The sequence below is a fragment of the Excalfactoria chinensis genome, chromosome 18, assembly GCF_039878825.1.
Source record: "Excalfactoria chinensis isolate bCotChi1 chromosome 18, bCotChi1.hap2, whole genome shotgun sequence".
Classification (NCBI taxonomy): Eukaryota; Metazoa; Chordata; class Aves; order Galliformes; family Phasianidae; genus Excalfactoria; species Excalfactoria chinensis.
In genome coordinates this window covers 4,896,480-4,913,586 of record NC_092842.1, presented here as the reverse complement: position 1 = coordinate 4,913,586, position 17,107 = coordinate 4,896,480, and the positions used below count along the sequence as shown (strand labels likewise).

The window sequence follows — 17,107 nt, the reverse complement described above, 5'->3', positions numbered from 1 at the left end:
ATGTCCTATAGCAATGAATAGGCATATCCTATAGCAGTGAATAGGCATATCCTATAGCTATGAATAGGCATGTCCTATAGCAGTGAATAGGCATGTCCTATAGCAATGAATAGGCATGTCCTATAGCAATGAATAGGCATGTCCTATAGCTATGAACAGGCATGTCCTATAGCAATGAATAGGCATATCCTATAGCAGTGAATAGGCATATCCTATAGCAGTGAATAGGCATGTCCTATAGCAATGAATAGGCATGTCCTATAGCAATGAATAGGCATGTCCTATAGCAATGAATAGGCATATCCTATAGCTATGAACAGGCATGTCCTATAGCAATGAAAAGGCATCTCCTATAGCCCCTAACTGTGCTGCTCAGGGTGCACAGACATAAATAAAGGCGTTCGCTGAGCCTATAGAATGCAACATAAGTGCACACACAGCTGTGTGCTGACACACGTAGTGCACATCATGCCCACACACAGCCCTGCATCCATCCGGTCTCCCTATGGACACAAAACCACACACACCGTGTGCGATGACGCTCAGCTCCCCCCTCCTGCTCCGTCCCCTTCCTGCCGCCCGCCCCACGTGTCAGCCCCGCCCCGCCCCCCGCCGAGCCCCGCCCACACACAAACCACGCCCACCACCTAAGCCCCGCCCCCTTCCCGCCCCCGGACTCCATTTCCCAGCACACCCCGCGGCAGCGCCGCTGCGCCCGGCTCACCCCGCGCCCGTCATGGCGTCCGCCGGCGGCAGCGAAGCGGAGCGGCCGCACCCGAAGCCGTTCCTCATCGGGGTCAGCGGCGGCACCGCCAGCGGCAAAGTGAGAGCGGCTCCGTGCCGGGGTCGGTTCGGTCGGGTCGGGTCGGGTCGGGTCGTTCGGCGCTGACCCGCCGCCTTCAGTCCACAGTGTGCGAGAAGATCATGGAGCTGCTGGGGCAGAACGAGGTGGAGCGGCGGCAGCGCAAAGTGCTGATCCTCAGCCAGGACAGCTTCTACAAGGTGCTGACGGCCGAGCAGCAGGGCAAGGCGCTCAAGGGCCAGTACAACTTCGACCACCCGGGTACGGCTGTGCGCAGGCGGCCGCCTAAAGGTCCTGCCCGCTGCGTGCGGACCGGGCGGCACTGAGCCTGCTTTCCTTCCTGCTTTCCTTCCTGCTTTCCTTCCTGCTTTCCTTCCTGCTTTCCTTCCTGCTTTCCTTCCTGCTTTCCTTCCTTCCTTCTTGCCTTCCTTCTTTCCTTCCTTCCTTCCTTCCTTCCCGTCCGTCCCGTCCCTCCCGCAGACGCTTTCGATAACGATTTGATGCGCACAACCCTCAAAAACATCGTGGAGGGGAAAACGGTGGAGGTTCCGACCTACGACTTCGTGACCCATTCGAGGTAGGCAAAAGGGTTCGGGTTCAGGTTCGGGTTCGGGTTCGGGTTCTGCCGCGCGGTGTTGGGGGCGGAGCTGCTGAGCACGGCGCCGTGCCGGTCCCGGCAGGATGGCGGACACCACGGTGGTGTACCCGGCCGACGTGGTGCTGTTCGAGGGCATCCTGGTGTTCTACAACCAGGACATCCGCGATATGTTCCACCTGCGGCTCTTTGTGGACACGGACTCGGACGTGCGGCTGTCCCGTCGAGGTAACGCTCCCTGCCTACTGTTGTCCCTCTGCAGGTCTTTATCCGTCCATCCCCAATGTAGAACTCGGGCTGTTTGTTTTCTCCTTCCAGTTCTTCGAGATATGAAGCGCGGCAGGGACCTGGAGCAGATCCTCACGCAGTACACCACCTTTGTCAAGCCCGCCTTCGAGGAGTTCTGCTTGCCGGTACATTGAGTGCTGGGGGGAGAAAGAGCAGGGAGCGTGGGAGGAGCTGTAGGTGCTGGGAACACCATAACAGGGAGGTGGATGGTGTGAGTCCCACCTCTGCCTCTCCCATATCATCAATGCAAGCCCTCATGAGCCCGAGGTCCCTCCTTTAAGCCTTGCAGGGGAGACTGCAGACCCAGAGGCAGACCACCATAGTCTACTCCTTATGCTGTACAATGCAAGAGTAATTGAGGTGCTTGCTATGTTACCATCATAGACTGCTTTAACTTACAACACTGGAGCATGATGCTTGGTCCATCTTTGCACTCAGATTCCTGGGTTGGGTAAGGACAGGACAGGCTTTTCCCATTAACAGTCTCCGCCACCATTGCTGTTTTGCAGACCAAGAAGTATGCAGATGTGATCATCCCCCGAGGAGTTGACAACATGGGTAAAAGGGAGTTCAGTTCTCTGCCTGATTTCTCTGGGGAGCCCACGGGAGGGCACGTGGCAACCAGCACCTCGTTGGCAGCTTCTGAGTGTGCTGGGCTTTGTTGGAGGGCTGCTGGGGGAGGGAGATGCTCGGAGCCTGGCTAGGATCATCTCGGTCTGTGGAAGGCTGGAACAAGTGATAAGCAATTGTAGATGTCAAACAGCACACTGAGTTCAAAGCTGATGTTGCAGTTGCTGAGTTGAGGTCTGACCTCACTGCAGAGGGCTGGCATAGCTTCATTTCAGGGCTTGTTAAAACTTGAGTCGGATGGGGCTGGATGCTCCATGTGTTCTTGGCAGCTCAGCTGAGAAAGCTTACGTGTATTTCCCACCCCTCTCTCTGCAGTGGCTATAAACCTCATAGTCCAGCACATTCAAGACATCCTGAACGGAGACATCTGCAAGTGGCAGCGAGGGGCAGTGAACGGACACGGTCGGACCTACAAGCGCCCGTTCTCTGAGCAAGCAGAGAGCAGCAGTGTGTTGGCAGCTGGCAAACGGTCCCATCTGGAATCCAGCAGCCGTCCGCACTAAGCCGAGTCCGAAGGATTTGCCTCTAATCCAGACCAACACTGCAGACAACTCTGGGAAAGAAAGACTGCACCCCAATGCCCGGTGAAGTGCCCTTTAAGCCATCACAGCAGCAGAGGTGGTAGCGGTGTGGAACTTCTGGCAGAGAGGGAGGAGTTGGGCTGTGGCCCCCAAACCCTTAACCTTCCTCCATGAGATGTCTGAATCTGTTCTATTAATCAGCTCCTTAAAGGCAGTTCTGCTCGGTTCTTCTTGATTTTCAAAGTGGAATCTAATGCTGAAGTTTCTCCTGAAAGTAACCAGGTTTTTAGCAAGAGACCCCGTTTCCCTGATGATGCTCTTTCTTAGCAGGAAGGTTAACAGACTGAACAGCCTCTTTCTCCAGGAGGCTCACGGTCTGCTAATCACAACAAGCAGGTACGGTCCTTACTCTTCTCCTGCCTTGCTATGACCCTTAAGTTCTCACACTGCTCTCCTGCTGGCAAACCTTGACAACCTGTAGCAGCCTGTGGGGGCAGGAATACAACTTCCTGAGGGCAACCATAGCGGAATCTCTCCCCCCAAGGCATTGAGAGGAGTCTGGAATAAATGGAAACTTACTCTTCATGGAGGGAACAGGCCCAAGAAGTAGCGTGGTTCTTGTCCCTGCAAAGTGATACCTTTCTAAGCTACTGCACCTTGCTGTGCTGTACGCAGAGAAGGCTTCTATTTTTGTACCCAAATGGTGTTTCCTTTACCACAGTTACCTGAATGTGTGAGCTCCAACTGGATTGAGTTGCTCACGGAAACAGAAACCTCACCTCATCAGTCTGAGTGTCTTTTAGGGCATTTCTGTACTGCTGGCTGCAGATTCTGCTGGGCAGAATCCATCCACTTCCAGAGCTGGGTGGTAGAACTGACAAGGGGAAAGCAGTGAATTGCAGGACCCTCCTTGTTGATGCCACAGCTATGTATCTAAATGTGGTTTTACCATCAATCAGGGCCACAGTGACTAAATGGACGAATGTTCTGATTTTCTAACCAAACCCCCCCCAACAACAGAGCCGAACAGATTAGAGACTGGAATTACAAACAGTGACATCCCCATTTCTGCAGTTTACCCCATAGAACTTCAGCAACGTAAAGTTTGTGGCAAAGAATGTGAAATGAAGTTGGGCCTTTGAGAACGTCCTCGTTACGTCCTTCTCAAGTCTGTAATTACAGAGCAATCTGAAGAATGAGGTGGGGGGGAAAATGTTACTGAGAGGGACTTTTTGATATTTGCTGGTTGATTTTTTTTCTAAGCTTCGATCTGGCTGTGTTGGTTATGGGTGTGTAACTTTGGCTAATAAACACGTGAACAAACCATGAACAGAAACAGCTGTTTTATATAAAAGGTTTTTGTGTTACTTCTGCTACACCAATACAAACGTATGAAAAGAAATGCTTCTTAGGATGCAGTAAAGGTTTGTTATCTCCTAATGAGCACTTCAACATTACATTTCTGTAAGTCAGTCTGACAGGCTTAGAGTGTGAGATGCTGCACTGGAGCATTAAATGTCAGTACAGCTTTAAGGAGGAGCAACACAGTGACTAAATCCTACTTGGAGTGACTGTAGTGTTTGACCAGACCTTCTTCATGGAGAGAAGAGGGCAGACTGGAATAGCATTTGTTAGGGCAGAAAGGAATGCTACAATAAAAAGCATCCTGACCTGTTTAGGACTGGGGTTCTCAGTCAGCTCCTGGCTGCTGCAGACACTAAATAAATAAAGTCAACTGGCAGAAATACTGTGTCCTTTAGGGACTGCATGTACAGCTATCAGACATCCCAGTTAGAAGCCCCATCCCTTAACTTGTACCTTCTGCTACCCTGTGAATCTCCCTGCTGGTGCACGTCAGGCTGAGTTACCCACAGTGTTTTTAACCTGAAGCAGTGTGTGATGTTCAGAGCTTCCTTGTCCCCACGATTCCTTCAGCTCGTGCCGCAGCGCTGTAAATACAACACAGCTGATGTTGGTAGCAGGCCGTGGAACTGTGCTCGTAACAACTACGTTACCACTGAGAACTTCACTGTAATAGTACACTAAGAGAACTTTAATTTCTTTTTCTGTTACAGCTTGATCCAATAACTATCAATCATTGATCAGACTTCAAAAATTCAGTAATGCTAACAATACAATAAACCTGGCTTTGCATAAGAGGTGTGTTGCCTTTTACCTGCAACAAGACTGTCAGTGTCACTGCTTTCGGATGAGGATGTTCCAGCTGTCCTTCCAGCGCAGCTCCTTGAGCTCAGCAACAGACAGGGGCTCCCCGTAGGTCACAGGGCTGAACGTGCGATAGGCAAAGCACACAGAGGAGAACCAGGCTACAATCAGTGCACTGAACATGCTCTTGGATAGCAGAGATCTGGGACAAGAGAGTGAAAGAGCAGGCAGATTACATCGATGCTAGCTCATACTCCATCCAGATGGAAGACGTAAATGTGGCTTATCCTTTCTAAAGGAAAATGAAACTGTTGGGAAATAACAGCGCCTTCCTGCAGCAGCCTGCCAAGGTGCCAAGCCTGGAGGAAAGAACTGTGTCCCTTACCTGTAAAAATGACATACCTGCAGAGATGATCGCTGAGATGCTGTAATACGACGGGAATCAGGAGAATCTGGAACGTGAGGGCAGGCAAGTAGTGGTACAGGAAAAGTGTCTTCTCCATCAGGAAGAAGGGCAGGTAATTCACAACCCAGCCTCCAACACAGATCTGCCCAGCTGATACCCACAGCTGCCATGCATCTGCAGGAGACAGCAGAAATCTCTGACTGATATCTCGGAGCACTGACCCTATAAATTTATGTCTCTCAAAGGTCAGGGTTTTGTCTGAAATAAACCTCTCTCCACACAGTCACTATCTGTGTCTACTATAAGTCTATCACAGAAGGTCTCAATACAATCCAGATCTGCTGCCTGGAGGTGTCTTAACACCCAGGGAATAACTCAAACACTGTGCTGGCTCCTATGCAGTCTCAAGAGGCCACGGTCACATGGCAATGACCAAAATCTTTGTGTGCCACAAGCAAAGTGTCAGGGTTAGGAGACAGGACAAGGTCCTAAACTAATCAAGCATATAGCTACAGAAAAAAATATGGCTTTGGGTCCATTAGAGCAGAACAGACTAAGAGACACCCCCAATGGAATCAAACCTTCAGGAATATCATAAATCTTTCTTCTTCGTCGTATCAGGTACCACAGGGACAGACACGCATAGACCACAGCAGCGATGTTAGCTGAAGCCCAGGTACAAACATTCCCAAGGAGATGGATCTGGGCCTGCCGAACAGCAGATGGTATAAGCCAGCAGCAGGAATGCACCGCAGTTCTTTTAGGTAAATTCATATATTCTCAATATTTTACGTACTTGCTAAGCTCAGTTTCATAGTGTGCATGGCTACTAATGGGATCTTTCTTTCCTCACCAGAAAGCTGATAAGCTTTGCTGCTTTAGGGCTCTTTTGTAATGTATAGCATTTAAAGGATGCTACTGAAGATCAACTCATCTTCTAAATGGAAACTATAGACCTGCAGTTTTTCTAAAACAATATAATAATAATAATAATAAAGAAAAAATAAAGAAACAAAATATTTCTCAAGAGAAAGCTGCTTGTTTTGAGGTGCTGAAAATTCTTAACGCAGTAGGAGCCCATCCTGGATCAGCTCCTTGGACAGAACTGCAACCCTGCTCTCATCACTCAGACATGCCAGAACTGAAGCCTTTCCTCACCAGGTTCACGCTTACTCCCACTCTGCTACTCACACCAGAGGTTGGGTGTAGCCAGTATGCGATATTTGTGTCCATTGTGATCCAGTCAAGAGCAGAGGAGCTGTACTTATGTTCTGTGTCTTCATTTTTCAATGTGAGTATCTTCCACTGGAAAAAAGAATAAGCAGAAGGCTTTCAGAATTAGAGCAGTGGCTGAGATGGCAGGCATTGATGAACAGCTTCAGATGTAAGATGTTCTCAACCTGAGCGTGGAGAAAGACTTGCTTGTTATTAAGGCTGGATATTTATCAATAAAATGGTTCTATCTGTCCTTAGAAAATGCACTTTTCTGAGTGAAATTCTGAAATGTCAGTAAGGGACACCGAGACTGCTGATCACACATCACTGCAATTCAGTGCCAGAGAACTTCTGCATGCCCAGCTGCCCTTCCTTCTCTCTCTTTTTATGCAGTCACTTGGGTACTCATCATTCAACAGCACAGTTGTGCTGCTGTCTAATGCTTACAAGCATTCAGACTTTTTCTTCCCTAAGGAAGCCAAATTCTATCAGCAAGGAAGAAACAATGACTTCTCAGCCTCAGAGTCTGCAGAAGTGCTTTGGTTCCTGCCCTGCAACAGAAGAAAGGATGAAAGAAAGACATTTACCTGCAATTCTGTGAACTTTGCCATGAAGCTGAGGTTTTTACTTATATCCATCCGTGTGGGAGAATGGAGTTCAACTTCCCTCTCTTTTTGCTCTTGGCCTGGAAGAAAACACCACTGCTCAGAAACAGTAACAACATAACAACCCAGAAAGGGAGGGCCCATATGATATACACCCCTGTCTCCTCAGACTCCCAGGAGCCCTTTAGCACCGTGCAGTTCAATTGTATGGTATGAGCTCTCTGAATAGATCTGTAAGGATTCTGACATTGTGGTAGAACTAAACTCACTGAAGTACTGTCCAAACCCACAGCTTGAGCTGAGTGTGGCTAGAACATCACCGTGTCAGTGACCCTGGGAACACACTCACTCCATCCCAGTTCCACCAGACTAAGTCCTTTCACCAATGTACATCGCAGGAAGCTCCCCAGTCACAGAACTACGCTTAGAGAACATGGCTGAGACATACTTTTCCCATATCTGTGCTCTTCCACATTCCACACCATGCTCTGGTGGTAGCCTTTGGACAGCTTCTCTCCAACCACCTCCAGCTGCCGGTATCCCCACTCAGGTAAAGATGCTCCACTGAGCTGAAAGTGAAAGTGCAACTTACAGTCCTGCTACTTCAAACCTCAGGCTGGAAGTTCCCTGGCCTGGCTGTGTAGCCCATCACAGCGAGGGCCTGCTACAAAGAGATTACTGTGTTGTGGGATTATGAGTCACACAGAGGAAGAACTGTAGGGAAATAAACACAAATCCACTCACCTTTAGCACTGCAGAGGTATTCACGTGAACAAACCTCACTTCGGACAGAATGGTCTTCCACACATCCATGTCAGACTCACGATTTACAATTTCCTGCAGTGGTGAGATGTCTTTGCATTGGCTTTTTGTCTCAGCTACTCCTGGTGTAAAAACTATGAGCTCATCCCTACCCTTTGACTACTCACCACTCTCCAGAGGTTCTGCGCTGGCATGGAAATGTTATAATCAATATAGCAGGAAACTTCTTGGGAGTGGGGGCTAAGAGGGGCAGCAACATCGTGCCTGTAAGACAAAGTGATTCCCAAATTCATATAAAAACGTACCCATAAAGGAACTGGATTGGCTTAGTTAAAAAAGCAAATAACCCAAATAATCCATTTAAAAAGACCACACTGTTTACTCTGAAAGAGAACACTATACGCTACCAAGAGCTGCCAGCAGCAGCCACAGAGGAAGCCAATACAGACAACTGCTATCCTAGGCTGAAGAACAAGCACTGATTGTGACAAACAGGGATGCTGTTCATTTGCTTTTCCAAAAATGAACAAACTGGGTCTGGATGCAACACAGCAAAAAGCCCAGAATGCAGAATGCCCTCCCCTCCCCAATCAGAGCGATGTTCCAATGCCAACTGAATCCCTTTTAGAAGCAGCCAGGAGGCCGCTTTCGTACTGCAGTCTTTGCAGAGCAGCCAAGGATCTGTGGCAATGAGCCACAGTATGCTGAATTCTCCAATACATCTTCCTAACTTTCTGAGTGCACCCTTCACACAGGTGAAGTCAGCAGAGGCAGCAGATGGCTTTAACTTAACTGTCACCCACAACACTGCCTGAGTATTCCAGAGAGTAGGCAGGGAAGGGGGAAGGGGGAAGGGGGAAGGGGGAGGGCTCACCAAGGGATCTACGTATTTAGGAATCTGTGAATTATCATGAATTGTCACTCCTAGCCCCAGCCTTTTGGGAATCTACCAGGTTCTGATGCATCTGAATGTAAAGGTCACTCTTCTTCAAACCCTGAGCTTTTCAACTCTGAGACACAGCGAAGCAGAATGAGCCCAAAATCTTGGCAGAGCAAAGGACAAGGAAAAGACTTACGTGTTGAGGTACCGAGTTGTGATGCCGTGGACCAGCTGCACAATGTGCCCATGCCTGACGGGACGGGGTGGGTTACTCACCACCAGCTGCTGCCTGGTGGAGTAACACATGAGAGGAATTGGTCACATTCTTTGTTATGCAACCTTGTCATGAGCAAACTGTTAGGGTCAAGGTACTGCAGTAAGGACGGACATCTAGGCATTAAGACAGGAAAACCCAAGTAATCTACAGAATACACCAGAATGGAAAGAAAGCTCATCAAGGCAGAGGCAAATTAAGCACAGAATGACTCAGGGGATTCACAAAGGGATACCAGCAGCCCAGCCATGAAGCTAACAGTCTGAATTCGGGTCAGTCAGGAAGAAGTTCAGGTTATTCCCACACTACAGCTGTTGGGTGGCTCCTGTGAAATGTAAGTGGTTCAGAAGTCTGGCAGGTGTTGTTACTACAACTGACGTCACTGTTGGCAGGACCACAACAGAGATCAATGGCCATCATTGCCACCACGGAGACTAAACTCTTATCTTCTGGAAAGAGGCTAACACAAGTTCTGGCAAGGAGGAACTCCTCAGTTCACCCAACTGCTGCCTGTTCTACAGCAGAACCTCACATCCTCCAGGGCAACTTGTGGAAATTTAAGTAGATATTGGCTATCTGTGGCTCTCACAAAGATACTGTTAGAGTCCCCACTTGAAAGCCTTGTATTATTGACAGACTTCCCCAGTGTAGATATGATTTATAATGGCTCACAGTCCTTTGGGTAGGACTGTTTATGCAGTTCCCAGAGCAACATAAGAAACCTACAAAGGCAACTTTTTAATCAGTATGCAATGATATCACACAGGGGCTTTCAGAGGCAGAACTGCAAAAACAGAGTCCTGCCCTTCACTGACAGTTACAATGGCAAAATGCTTTAGCACAAACCAAGCCCTCTCATGCTCAGACACCCACTCAGAATCCCTCCTGACGCAGCAGGTTCTGAAGCTCATCCCACATTTTCAGTACAAAGAAATACTCATTCTGCAGAAACGATTTCTACTCTCTTCTGAGACCCGTTCAAGTTTGACAGAACTCATCAAACCACTCTAAACGCCACGGCTCACACACTTCAAAAAGCAGAACTCCACTTTCATGCAAAGCACCTGAACGGTTCCCATCAGTCTCACAACTCTTTCAAGTTCCCCCTTGTGCACAGCACAACCCACAAATCGGGCAGATGCAGTTCAGACGGAATTTTTAAGTCCTCAGTAATGCTTCTAACCATGTCGGAGCACCATGCAAACAGCCAGCTTTAGCAGCTCTGTAGCTGAAATCGACTGCTCACGATCGCATACGGCCTCTATATCAAAGCCATGCTTGAAGCAGTTTGGTGTAGATCTTTTGCATACTCACATTCCAGGATCTTTGACAATCCACCAGTTGTTCACATCCTTAAAGGGATAACAGGTCACCTGCTGCTGATGGGAACTACCTCGGCCATTCTCATACCTTCACAGAAGTATGAAAAACAAACAAACAGCTGTGTCACAGCACAATTCTGCTCTCCAGTCAATGCAACACAAACACCAGCACCAGATCACCAAACTGAGACAGAACCAGAGCACACTTTTACCCTGACAGTACAGCACCAACCAGATTTCTCACCTGATAGGGTAAGTATTCATGTGAGAATGGAGCCAACACTGCATGGGCTTGCCTAGCACATTCCGCAGAGTAATCTGAGAGCCATAGGCCACCTCTAAGGGCTGGCCCTGAGTGATTCGAGCCAGCCCACCCTGAGAAGCACAATGACAGGATAAGTGGGAATAACAAGAAAAAACCTAGAGGCCATTCAAACACTATTTAGAATCACTTGTTGCTTTAACACAGCGGTATCTTAGCACAATGCTTTCTCATCTGATCCACAAAAATCAAATCCCACACCATTTTCAGGAGAAAGTACATACAGCAAAGCCTGTAATAGGACCTTATGGAACACCCCTTGCTGGTTCATGCTATTTCAATAGACAGACTAAGTGCTTTTCTAAAGAGGCTCAGATTATCATCTTGCATTTTAAACTTACGCTTCAGATACAAACTCTATTAAGAGTTCAGCACAGTATCAACCACTGCAGTTTCCTGCAGGAAGGGACAGATCTTCAGCCTAAGAGTGAAGCCTTGGTTCAGTGGAAGAAAAGGTTTCATCTGCTATTAGAATTTCAGTCCTCATTTTTTCAACTTAAAGCAGCAAAGTAATAAAATGAATGACATAAAGGGAACAAATGTGCAGGATCAAAGGAACAAGAATGCAGACCTTTCTTCTAACAGTGAACACAAGAAACATTTCCTCCCCTCCTCCCCATAGATCTGTTTCATGAGCACATTTCCCTTACCTCTAAGCTGGCTTGGAAAGCACTTGTCATAATCTGATCATGAGGCCCAGAGCGATACAGCAAAGTCAAGTGAACATAGAAGAAGGACAGGTACATGGCCACTGGGATGACAAGGAGGGTCAGACCCCTAGCAAGAAAATGGCACACCAAGGAAACCTGGAAGAACACAGAGAACTCACTGCTTTCACGCTCCAAATATTACAAATCCTAACAGTATCAGTGCATCTGCCTTGCTTTGTTTGCCTATTTCTGAGTTTCCCCAATCACCCTTACTCATCTGCAACTTCGAGGGCAGCTGGATAATCTCCACTGAGGATCTGAACTGGAGCCAGCTGGAGTTACGTGAAACACTACAGACTCTGAGCCACAAAACACCAAGGCACAGATAAGAGCAGCAAAGCCGGTCAGACATGCATGCTTTTCTTAAACTTAACTCCATATTCCCCAGCAACTGAGCTGAAAAACTGTTCTGTGACATGAAGGTTTGCAAGACTACAACAAGGAATGCTAATGTAAAAAACAGCTACAGCCAGCATTGTTATCTATGGGCTTGCAAGGCTCCCAGTGGGTCCTGTTCTGCTAAGTTATACATGGTTTATTTTGCATGTTGCACCACCTACATTTGAGAGGTTCCGGTCTCCTAACATGTGCCAGAAGTGGAGTCCTGCAATGGCCAGGAGCAGCATATAGGTAAACAGGCCCATGTATTTCACTCTGAAAAGAGAACGTACAAAAACTGAATAGGGTTAAGAACTACACAAATCTATGGCTATATTTAATGCACGATGTAAACATTCGAGCTTTCTCTTGAACCAGATGCAATTAGGACCAAGGGCTTAGATTTGTGACTAGTTTGGTACAACAACATAAGTAAGCTTCAGGGCTTTATAACAGTTGCTGGTGTCATTTGTTTGCTCATTACATTAAATAACTGCGGTGACAAAGACAGCGAACCTTCTTGATAACAAGGAGACACATCACAAAGCACCGAGTCCCTAAATTCAGACCTACTGAAGCTTGAGGTGATGAGGAGGGAGAAATGAAACACTGAAGATAACATGTAACATAAGGCCATCTCCACAAAACACTTAGACAGTACCCCCTAATGTCTGGTATTGCCCACTGAGAGCTGACCAACAGTCCATAAAAAATCATGAGCACCAAGAACAGGTCTTGGAAATCTGAAGCACTGCTGATACCTCAGATGTCAGGCAGGAATGTCAGCTTAACACAACACAGACCAACATGCCACCACTTACCCAACAGCACAAGAACAAGCTACTCCAGTCAACAGAAGCCAAAACCACCACCTTCCGGAGAAGGAACTTAAATAAAAGGACAAAGGAAACAATGTTAAGGTGACATCTGAGCACACTCTTAAGATCCTGAATTCAGATAGTTTGACTTCAAAACAAATCTGCTGTTCCTTATTCTACTCAGAGGTATCTCATTCTGAACCTCCCAAACCACAAACTCCGATCTACAGGATGTTCTCAAATGTACCTCCCTGTTTCCTGAAAAGCAATGCCAAACACCATCTCCCTTCTGACACCAAACATAAAAGAAATGCATTAAGCCACTTGCCAGGCTCAGTTTGCAGATGATTTTACTTTACTCAAGATCACATCAGTTTATCCCCTGCAAGGATCAGAGACTGCGTCAGGTCACAAGACAAGAGACAAAGATCCCCAGATTCAGTGGTAACAAAGAAGAAGAAATGATGAATTTAATGTCTGTGCTTCTGTGCACGGAAGGAAATGTTAAAACTGAAAAAATGGGTGGATAAAGTAACACTCCAAGGGGATTTTATGTTTATTATAAAATGAAAAGGCAACCTCAGTACCAGTTTAAATGGTCCCCAACTCTGCTCAGAGGAATAAACTCCTGAGGCAGCCATACGAGGTGAGTTATAATAAAGTAAAGTAGCTTAAAGAAAAAAGCAACAGAATCTATAACAAAGTGTCACCACAGAATATCCAAAAGGATGGGAGACAATTCAGCTTTACCTGCGCTTCTGCAGGTTGTAAAACTTCAGGTAGGACAAAACCGCAAGCAGGATAAAAACGATCAATATGGATTCCAGAAGCATGAACCTTGACTGAGTGATCAGAGCGTTCTCTGCCAGAAAAGAGACAGACACAGAATCAGAAGAACAACTCAGACAATCGCATCATTACCCAGCAAAGGACCTGCCTGCCCCTTCCAGTCAATACACACACAGTCCTACTGCCTACAGTACAGAGGTGCTGGGTTTAAAGGAACAAAAACTTTCCATCATGAGCAAAATACATGGGAAGTGTTTCCAAAGGCAAAGAAACAGACAACGAGCAGAGTTTGCCTGCTGCGTTTGCCTACTAGAGGCAAAGAAAACCAGTGCTGGGAGACTCAGACAGGTGCTTCTCAAGGTAACAAATGTCAAGGCAGTGCTCCTCTTATGTGCTCTACAATTTCAAAAGGGAAAACTGATTATTCTCTCCCTGCATGAAGATCAGGGCCCTGGGGGATAAACTTACCTAAGAGAATCAGAAGAGCAGCTCCAAGCGCAGCACAGTGGGAGAACTGCAGCTCTACCAAAATCTGGTATGCTAAGGGGATGCAGAGAGCACCAGCCAGTGCTGGCAGGAACCGCAAGGACCACACAGGAACGTTGATGCTATATTCTGCAAGCAGAGAGAACAGTTACACACACAGATATGGAAGATGTTAACTGCAGGTGAGACGGATCAATACGACTATGTTCACTGAGCCGTTGAATTTAATTCCTGCCTTTAGTACCTTATTGGCAAGCTTGCACTGCTTAAATGTTTTAACTGATCTTAAAGGTTTGTGGTACAGAAACACAATACCTTCAATTTCCGTTACAGACCCAGAGACAATTTACTTCAGAGAACTGAAGGTGTCAGATAAAGCACTGTTTCCACTAGTCAGGCAAAAGGAATGTTAGCTGCTGAAATATGACCTTTTTCCCAAGAGAATGAGACAGTGAAAATCAGTTTTTACCAGCTCCAATCCTGTTCCATAAGAAGTTTCCATCAAATCCTCCCAAGTAACCTACAACATAAGCAACAATTCAGAACTTCCAGTGTCAAAACAAGTATAAAAACAGGTTCTAAATTGGTCTTGGAACAATTCCTCAAACACACAGCTTGTCTATGCATGAAAGCCCTCTTCCCCAGAAGGATCCTCTTTTGTACTGTTTTGCCTGCAGCAGTGCTTGATAATGTGCAGAGGTGCAAAGAATATAAAGTGGGAACAACAGACTCTCAGTGACAAAGTTACGTGCATATTGAATCTCTCCTTCCCATATAGACAGTTTTATGCTGGGCATTTCCAAACTACAGAATGGAACTTTGGCCTCAAAGTCTGCTTGCTGCCTACTATTTCTAGTCAGCAGCAGCTCTCATTTTCCCCTTCATCCAAAGGACTGCCTAACAGTGAGGTAATGGATACCTGTCTCCATCACTTCCCCAGTCCCCCATGCAACAGTCCTGTACCAGTACTAAACAAAGGAAATACCAATTTTCTCCACATCAGGATCTCTCAGCTGCCTTGGGCTTTTCCCACTGACAGGATCTGACAACTTCTAACCAGCACTTCTTTCTTCCAGAGCAACAGGCAATAGACACACCACAATTTCAGGAGGCATCCTACCTCCCAAAGCTAGCAGCATATGGCCCAGCGGTGGGCCACTGTCATCCACAAAGAAGATTCTCTTCATGTAGAGGGAAACGAATTGGCCATAATAAACTTCATCAAAACTGAAACACAAGAGAGACAGACTCGTCAAGTCTAATTGCAAGGACCCTGCTGGCTACAGAAAGACTAGGGAAAGAAACATTGACACAATGGCAGAAGGCTAACAACGGAACACAGTGTGGCAGCTTTGGCCCCTTTATCTTTCCTCTCTGGGGTTCTATCAGGGAGACGTTCTCTGCTCTTTCATCCCCTTGTTCTTACCCACAAATGCTTAAAAAAAATAAAAGTCCATGTTGCTCTAGTAGGAAGTAAACTATTCTACTCACACAACAGCACGCGGATAGGAAAGCCCCCATAGACGGCTTATTAATCCCATGACAGTCAGCACCACAAGGTTGAGATTTATCTCTGCAGTAACCACAACTGGGTTCTTCAGAAATCCCAACATCCTGTCAAAGGTCTGTCCGAGCCTTCAAGAACAGAGAAGCACAGCAATCACCATTTCACTCTGAAGATCATTTGACAGCAAGCATACGCTGCTACTTTCCACTATTGGCAGCTTATGGTAACTATCTTCTGTCCTCTTGTTTTCAATTTGTTTTCAGCTGTCGCTGCTGAGAATGGAGTTACTGAACAACCCTCTGCCCACACACACTTAACTTTTCGCTTGCCCTGCTTCTACGTGCATGTAGGTCTCTGTCCTCAATAGTAAGCTGGAATCATAGAACAGCTTAGGTTGGAAAGGACCGCAAAGATCATCAAGTTTCAGCCCCTCTGCTGTGGGCAGGGCTGCCACCCACTAAATCAGGCTGCCCAGAGCCCCATCCAACCCCACCTCGAACACCCCCAGGGATGGGGCAGCCACAACTTCTCTGGGCAGCCTGTGCCAGCACCTCACCACACTCACAGTGGTTCCCCAACATCTATTCTAAATCTCTCCTCTTTGTGCTAAGCAAAGCTCCCAGCCCAAATGGATGCTGCTGATAGAAAAGTCAGACGCTCAAAAACACACACACAGAAAAAGGGTTACTTCCTTGGAAACTGGGTGTTCTTTGCTCACAGGATGGACCCACAAACACTCCCTAAAAGCTGGCTACTGGAAACCCGAAGGTGATGCAGGACTGCAGCGCAGCCTATTGGGGGAGTGCTGCAGAATGCGGGACTGAGCTGTTCTCTAAGCAGAACCACTAGAAGCTAGGAGTGCTGTGAGGAAATACCAGGGAACGAGTGCTGCAGCTCCTCACCTCGATATCACCGAAAGCTACTGGAATAAATTCTTTTGCACGGCTTTCATCAAGGGTGAGCAAAGCAGGATGCGAGCACATCACCACCACCAGGCGCAGTGACGCCGTCCTTGCTTCTTGCTACCTACAAAACAGAAGTGCTGCTCAGCAACACGCTGCCCTGGGGAACAGACTGTGGTAAGAAGCCCCTTGCAAAGACAGGCTCTCCATTAGCAATGGAGACGTCCTGCTCCTCTGCCACTGGATGAGTGCAAGCCCTGGGATCCTAAAGCACTGTGATAAGGTAGCAAGCTCAGGCAGGAGCCGCTTACCATGTCCATATACTTCCCAGAGCTCTATACAGGTGAATGGAACCACACCAGGTGGGAGCCTTATGAGGATGTTGAATGTCCTCTACCGCCCTGTTCCCCTCTCGAGACCGATGTGTTCCCGCAGGCCCACCGGCCCCACACCCACACTCCCAACCCTCCCTCCCTCGCCCCCCCTCCACCTGCAAGTGGCCTCATGGCTGCCCTGACCGCTCCGAGGTGAGGTAGGACCGCCACCCCGTCACCACCGGGCCTCAGAGTGCCGCCTCGAGGGAACGAGGCCTGGTCCGCACTCCCTCGAGCCTTCCATAGGCGATGAGGGGAGGAAGGGGAGCAGGAGCTGCAGCCAGCTCAGCACCGCCCCGACCTGTGAGACCGCAGCCGGAAGCGCCTCATCCCGCCGCGATACGCCGGAAGTGAC

At 47.7% G+C, this 17,107-nt stretch overlaps 2 protein-coding genes across 4 annotated transcripts; one reads left to right on the top strand and one right to left on the bottom strand.

Annotated features, from left to right (window-relative positions):
• The first annotated feature begins 689 nt into the window (after nt 1-689).
• UCK1 (uridine-cytidine kinase 1) lies at nt 690-4,172 on the top strand. Its single transcript, XM_072352478.1, has 7 exons — nt 690-823; nt 904-1,063; nt 1,283-1,379; nt 1,483-1,625; nt 1,716-1,810; nt 2,195-2,243; nt 2,631-4,172. The coding sequence occupies exons 1-7, from the start codon at nt 737-739 to the stop codon at nt 2,816-2,818; spliced, it is 819 nt and encodes a 272-aa protein (XP_072208579.1). The 5' UTR covers nt 690-736; the 3' UTR covers nt 2,819-4,172.
• POMT1 (protein O-mannosyltransferase 1) lies at nt 4,163-17,107 on the bottom strand. 3 transcript variants are annotated; one of them, XM_072352477.1, is made up of 22 exons: nt 17,054-17,107; nt 16,379-16,502; nt 15,461-15,604; nt 15,090-15,196; nt 14,439-14,489; nt 13,952-14,098; nt 13,445-13,556; nt 12,698-12,763; nt 12,059-12,152; nt 11,439-11,594; nt 10,711-10,841; nt 10,459-10,554; nt 9,067-9,159; nt 8,158-8,254; nt 7,973-8,065; nt 7,677-7,797; nt 7,211-7,308; nt 6,600-6,713; nt 5,990-6,116; nt 5,405-5,582; nt 5,013-5,204; nt 4,163-4,785 (listed from the first exon to the last, which is right to left on the bottom strand). In XM_072352477.1, exons 3-21 carry the CDS (start codon nt 15,580-15,582, stop codon nt 5,033-5,035), a joined length of 2,175 nt encoding a protein of 724 aa, XP_072208578.1. In that variant the 5' UTR covers nt 15,583-15,604; nt 16,379-16,502; nt 17,054-17,107; the 3' UTR covers nt 4,163-4,785; nt 5,013-5,032. The 3 variants fall into 3 exon arrangements, with proteins under 3 accessions (XP_072208578.1, XP_072208576.1, XP_072208577.1); XM_072352475.1 differs by having other exon boundaries at nt 16,869-17,104; XM_072352476.1 differs by having other exon boundaries at nt 16,897-17,091.

Coding starts and splice junctions, on each gene's coding strand:
- UCK1 (XM_072352478.1), top strand. CDS start 737: ATGGCGTCCGCCGGCGGCAGCGAAGCGGAGCGGCCGCACCCGAAGCCG. Junction 824..903: donor GCGGCACCGCCAGCGGCAAA/GTGAGAGCGGCT, acceptor CGCCGCCTTCAG/TCCACAGTGTGCGAGAAGAT. Junction 1,811..2,194: donor TCGAGGAGTTCTGCTTGCCG/GTACATTGAGTG, acceptor GCTGTTTTGCAG/ACCAAGAAGTATGCAGATGT.
- POMT1 (XM_072352477.1), bottom strand. CDS start 15,582: ATGTTGGGATTTCTGAAGAACCCAGTTGTGGTTACTGCAGAGATAAAT. Junction 11,595..12,058: donor GAGACCGGAACCTCTCAAAT/GTAGGTGGTGCA, acceptor GTGTTCTTCCAG/GTTTCCTTGGTGTGCCATTT. Junction 10,555..10,710: donor ATGAATACTTACCCTATCAG/GTGAGAAATCTG, acceptor ACTTCTGTGAAG/GTATGAGAATGGCCGAGGTA.